At 38.3% G+C, this 6,750-nt stretch overlaps 1 protein-coding gene across 1 annotated transcript in view; it reads left to right on the forward strand.

Annotated features, from left to right (window-relative positions):
- Positions 1–5,958, forward strand: part of LOC134578390 (high choriolytic enzyme 1-like) — a 45,589-nt gene extending 39,631 nt beyond the window's left edge. Inside the window, exons 12-13 of the mRNA XM_063437381.1 lie at positions 1,104–1,311; positions 5,910–5,958. Coding sequence (XP_063293451.1) covers positions 1,104–1,311; positions 5,910–5,947 — 246 coding nt within the window. The 3' untranslated portion in view covers positions 5,948–5,958. The remainder of the gene's footprint in view (positions 1–1,103; positions 1,312–5,909) is intronic.
- The last annotated feature ends 792 nt before the right edge of the window (positions 5,959–6,750 follow it).

The raw sequence follows: 6,750 nt of genomic DNA on the forward strand, positions 1-6,750 counted from the left end.
GTATGTTGCACTACTCGGATAGGAGCATTATTCAGCCATCTGGTTCGCAGATCAAGTAAGACAAAACATAATCAGTAAAGTGAATAGGGGCACAAAAGAAAATATTTATTTATATTTTTATAACAGTATTTATTTTTTTTAAATGCTCCTCCTTTTTTCCACTACTGGTCACTTCTCACTTGATCTGTGAATTAAAAAAAGAAAACATTTACGGTCTGTCCCAAAGCTATCAATAATCTTTTTACCTTTAATTATCTATTTTTCGGGGCTGGGGGGGGGGTGGGCAACATGTGCAGAATTCCGAATTACGAGTAAAAACAAACATACCGGTACTTGTCCATTGTGTGTTTTGTTTTGGTCTTGCTTAGGCTATATTTCAGCTCAGAGTTTGAGAATTCGGACGATCACACAATCGGTTTAATTTCTGACAAATTGCAGTTCGGTATGAAGCAAGTCTCCAAGTTCAGCCAAAATTTATATTTCCATAAATCCCTAAGCCTCCCACCCATGTAATAAGTGTAAAAGGTCAAAAGTATTTGGGTGTGTGATAAATCCCAATACAGATTGAGGGAAACACATACTCCCTCCACAAACATGTCAAGGAATGCCCAGTTACCAGGCATGTAAGTATATAACAAATAGATATGACAGTAACCATACGGGGTTCCCTTGGACTGGAGGGTACTATCTCTAGAAATATTAACGCCCAAAATCAGTTGTGACGAACTAAGATCCCGATTTTAGGCCAAAATGGGGTTGGAGAAAATCTGAGACAGCTCGGTTATTATGGAAGCCAAAATATTACTGCAATTACTGGAGGAAGCAATGGCAATCAACATGAACCGATATTTATAAATGAAGGATAGCACACAGAATCTAACCTTGTTTGAGGAATTATGAAGTCCAACCGTAGAGCAAGCAATTTTAGTGAATAGGAGGAGAAGCTCAGCTATGTTATCCTTAATTTTACATTTAATTTCCCAGCGCTCCTCAACCCTCTGGTTAGCAATTAAACTCCCGTGGCTTTCTCCCCTTAGCACGCATTTTTAGGAAAATTCACTCACAAATAGAGTGGCGATAATCAAACTGTGTTTTTATTGCAGATAACAATTCACATTGCTCCTTTCAACATGGAATTCTCAGTGCGCTGCTCATATGACTATTTACTCATCCGAGATGGATGGAAACAGAAGAAGCGATGTGGTCTTATTCCCAAGCTGCATTTTACGTCTTCCAGCCAGTCTCTGGTCGTCCACTTCCACAGTGATGCGTCGGTGCAGGCAGAAGGCTTCCACGCCAGTTATGTCTTCAGTAAGTGTCCCCAAGGAATCCAGGGCCAAGGTTATGGATTCAGTCTGGGATGCACTTAGGCATTTGATACCAGCAGCCGTTAAGCCTGCTTTAAATGATGGAAAGTATGTCTGGTGAGAAGGCGACATATATGTTACAGAAGGGAAACATATGCTATGCAGAGAGAGGATGTAAAATAGGAAAGACTTATCCAGAAGAATCCCGGGAATTGAGGTTTGAAGAAGAGGTGACTTAGAGCTTTTATCAGACGTTGTTAGAGTTTATTTAGTAAACAATGGATTGCGGTGAACTGAAAATTGAATAGTTTCTGGGCCATGTCACCAATATATTAACATTTGGCTATTAGAAAATGCATTTTTTTTTTAATTATATGTTGATTTCCACTTAAAGTATATGGGCGGGCAAAGAAAAAGGGAACAAAATAAAAACAAATTAACACCTCAGACGATTAAAGGGCAACGGTCACCACAAAACTATTTTTTAATATAATAATCATTTCACCAAGTATTGAAAGGAAATTGTTTTTTTTTTTTCTAATGAATTGTTTTGTAAAAAATTAGAAAAACACATCCCTGCCTTTAGTATATGGCAGGGTCCTTCAGCCATATACACGCACCTTGGGTTGGACAGTGTTTGAAAACCAACAGTTAGTCTCTATGGTTTTCCCAGCTTCACTCCCTGCGTAGAAGCAGGGAAGACCATAGAGACTAACTGTCGGTTTTCAAACAATGTCTGAACCAAGGTGTACGTATGTGGCTGAAGGATCCTGTCATATACTAGAGTTAATGATGAGTTCTTCTAATTTTGTTTTGCATATAATTCATTTTAAAACAATCTATTTACTTTTCATACTTGATGAAAGGGTTGTTATATAAAAAAATAGTTTTGTGGTGACATTTGTCCTTCTGCAGCACAGTAACTAATGGGCAGTATCAGCCATTTTGATATGTAGAGTGAATTTATATTTTGTATAAGGAGCATGAATGAGTATAATTGTGCCGGTAATAATACTATACAAAGAAGAACTACTAAATGGTAGATATACAGGGTAAAGCAGCATAAAAACGTTCAAATCTGCCATTTCATTAGGTAGTTTTAAAGCAGTTTCACACAAATCGGGGAGCCCCAGGGCGACTGCAGTCAGACCCTTCTGTCAGCTGAAGTCCTCGCTTTAGAACCTATTTACTTTATACAGCAAACAAGCTGTGGTGCTTGGCTCACACAATGCCTTTGACTGATCTTCAGAAACATGAGGAGTAGGTCCAGATATTTAGTGGGCCCAGCACCAAACCCTATCTCGCTTTGAAAGATCATTTGGGTCAGATCAGTTTAGTGCCCTTGTAATACAGTGCTCACTATAGGGTCAGGAACACAAACATGTATTGCTGACCCTATAGTGCTAAAGTCACTATTAAGGTGCCATCCCTTGCCGTTTTGGGCAATCAGGACCTCCTCATAGAGATGCATTGAATCAATGCATCTCTATGAGGAAAATTCTGCGTCTCCATGCAGAACGTGGGGACGCTGAACGGCAGGGCTGCTTACTGTGGAGACCTGAGCCAGGAAGCCCCTCCAGTGGCCACCTAAGGAGTGGCCACTTGGAGGTGTCCCTAGGGGCAATGTAAACAGTGTTTGCATGAAATGCCCGAAGGGAGCTATTATACTCACCAGAACAAATACATTAAGCTGTAGTTGTTCTGGTGACTATAGTGTCCCTTTAACTAATTAAAGTGATTTATTAGTTTAATTTAGTACAATGTAACAACTCCAAGCATCACCAACAATATTCCTTTTAGGTGAGTACGTACAATTATATAATGTTATACAGGAAAAATAGCAGGGCTTCGAATTTCAAGTCCTACCCTACGAGCCAGGCTTTAAAAATAATTACTCGCTGCGAGTCCATGTCACGCTCATCAGAATTAAATGTTCACTTGCCAGTGGCTAGTGTAAATTTTGAACCCTAATAATGTACTAATAATAGGAAGAGAGAGTATACTTTACATTAGAGAAAATTGCTGAATGAAAGCACTAGATTGGCTATATGTGTGGTTCTAGTCCTAATTGAAATGAAAGCACTAGATTGGCTATATGTGTGGTTCTAGTCCTAATTGAAATGAAAGCACTAGATTGGCTATATGTGTGGTTCTAGTCCTAATTGAAATGAAAGCACTAGATTGGCTATTTGTGTGGTTCTAGTCCTACGTGTATATACATATTCCATTTAACAGGTCACTGTTAATCAGACTCCTATTTATTTGTCAAAAAAAGTAGCAGGTAACATTTGATTAGAATTATGTGGGTGATTTCTAAGTGATGGGTGCTCTGTGTAACCCCTTGCGCACTATAATATTTCTATTATTTAATTGTGACAAATATATTTAAAACGGAGAAGGCATTGTATCCATTTTAGTGTTTACTTTTTCTATCCTTGTATTTCCTTTTTCTGCTTCACTCAGGTCCCCAGAGCACTGTCCTCAGATTTATATTACCCAGAACATGCACTCGCTGTACGCAGAGTCTCCTTGGTAGCGGTTTCAGTCATTCCATCTTCTAGGATGATTCCCAGACTTCATTTACTCTTAAAACTAGACCAGTGGAAGCCCTTTAGATTTATCAGACGGGGCTCCTGTGGCTTTGTCTAGCATCCGCGGGCATTGATAAATACTGTGTGTATTTTCAGCACATTTTGTCCCAGTTTTTAACCAGTAGGTCAAAGTCTGTGTGTCGTACTGGTGGGGCTCGAATAAGCTGTAAAATTAAAGACAATTGCATTTAGTTTGATTTCAACATTTCAACAGTGCTGTCACCAATAACGCCTTTAGTTCCACTGGGAAATCTTAGCTGAACTGCATTCGTTTGCCTGGTAGACCCTGTTTGCACATTGAAGGCCAAGCTGGTAGCACTGTCTTCATTCATATAAGCATGTTTTAGAATGAAAAAACCATACATCCAGGTCCTCAGTTACACCCTGTCTGATTCTGGCGTACACCTGACGTGAGAGAGCAGAGAGATGAAAGATGACAAACCCTTGTTTCCTATTCTCCCACCCAGAGACAGTTGGCTTTAAAAAACAAACAAACAAAAACATGCATAATGGACCATACAACAGACAGAGAATAAACAAAAATGTAACATAGCAATTTTTACAAACGAATACAAAAATGTCAGTTATTTTAGTTACTGCAATAAGAAGCATCTGACACAATAACGGAATGTTACGGTAGTTACGCACATCATTCCATTCCATTGTAGAACTGTATAGACTAACCATAAAATGACCTGTTCCTGACATTTCTTGCTTAAAAACTTAATATTAACCCTGTTTTCCTTCATTTAACCAACAATTGTGTTTTTTTTGTTTCTTTAATACTAAACACATATTTAAAATCAACATATTAGTTTACATTTGGGAACTGTAGAGACATTTTTCTTTCATTGTCGATTTCTAACCAAAGCAGACCTTTTTCTTACTAAAATTATTACCATCATGGAGGCAGCCATCTTGACTTCTTTAGCAAGATTATTCCTCACCAGTGCAGTAGACAACAAAAGAGGGTAACAACTAAAAATGAGTGGGGTTAACTATAGATTGGTAGAGTTTTCAGTTTTTGATTGTACTTGGGCAGAGATATCGCCTGTTTGGAAACGGGGAGTCTCACCGAGAGTCCTTGCAGCTCTCTGCCAAAACAGCAAACACAGACAGGCATATTCACTACAGGGAGAATTATAAGTGAATTTTGAATTTTAAATGTAAGGTCAAAACAGCTTCAATGCAAAAATTATCTAAATCTGATGTGTTTTCAATTCGATCAGTTTGGCCTAAAATTTTAAATTCACTTTGAATAATCCTGATAGCGAGCACTCAGATACATAGGTGAATATAATTAATGATGGTGGCATATCTCCTACCATTAATGCACAGAAATCTAAGTTATGGGGAGGTATAACCGTGGCATTGGGTGTGCCAATGCTTCATAGGGCATGCTTGCAACAAGGCTCATGTCAGTGTTATGCATGTGCAGACACATTGTTAGCAAATACAAATATTCCAGCCTAGCATCTGTATATGCACAAATAGTTGTGAAATCACTTGCACATACTGGAAGATGTTCACTGGCAGAACACACAGGTTACTTCCATATTGGGACTGTTCCACCAGATTGGGGATACTTGTGAGGTATATGGCTATCTGAAGAAACTATCCCATGTAAAAAACAAAACAAAAAAAAACTAATATTCCAACAGCTAACTTGTGCAGAGTTTAAATTCTGTATCATGTAATATAGGTAAAAGAACATTTTGGGAGCCCATTCTGTCTGTGACATTAAGCTTCATTCTGGGGCTGCACGGACAGCCTCTAGCTATGTTTGTATTTAGCACTTTGCACCTGTTGGACAAGTCGTGTTACACCACTAGCTCTTTGAACAGCCTGTAATTAGTGTTAGATGAGTAACCATTGGGCTATGTTATATACAAGCTTAGCATTGTAAGGGTCAGCTTAGTAATGCAATCTTACTACAATGTGTAGGGGAAAACAGGCCTCTAAGTCACTCACGCTATGCGTCATATAATATCCTGACTGTGTTCTATTACAGCTGGTACAACACTGAACAAACCATTCTTTTATGTGTGATTTCCAGCCCCTGCCAAATAACTACAGCGCCTGCTTAACCAGCGTAGCCTGCAATGGTTCGGAGTAGAGAATGTCGTCAGTCTTCTCATTGACCACCAGATGGCACTAAAACCTAGGAATGAACCACTGAACCTTTTGTTTTATTCCCGAAAGATTGGACAATTACAGATTGAATATTTGAGCTACCCAATCACGCTGCATATCTGCAACAAATCATATAATCTCATACTGATAGAATATGTCCACTGATGCGTTTAACCAGTGCAAACAATGATAATAAAAATGTATGAACAAACTAACTCAAGCAATGGGGTCCCTCTATTTTGTAAGAACAATTCATTTTATTCCCTTTCCTTTTGACCCATTCGTTATTTATTGCATAATATTTTAAAAATCTTCGCAGAGACAATAAATGAATAAAACAATATTCACATTTGAAGTTCCTGCATGGTTAACTGCCTACTCTTTGTAGATTCTGCAGTAAATTATGCCAAAACCAGGAAGTGACTCAGCCAATCAGGATGCCACCATAACTTTCTGTGACAGTGCTCTGCTTATCCCGTACATTCCTGTAAAACTGTGCTTTAGGGTTACAATAAGTTTTGTGCTTTGGAAAATTGGATAGTTTAACTACAACTCCCACAAACCCAGAATAGTACAAGTACTTGTATGCGCATAGCTTCCCCATTTGATATATTCTAATGACTGTGTGGTTTCATAGTTTTAGTGACAATTGCATTTTTTGCTATTAAAATATAATACATGGGTTTATTCAATTAACTTTAAATTGCATTGAATTGAAA

The sequence above is a fragment of the Pelobates fuscus genome, chromosome 12, assembly GCF_036172605.1.
Source record: "Pelobates fuscus isolate aPelFus1 chromosome 12, aPelFus1.pri, whole genome shotgun sequence".
NCBI classification, from domain to species: Eukaryota; Metazoa; Chordata; class Amphibia; order Anura; family Pelobatidae; genus Pelobates; species Pelobates fuscus.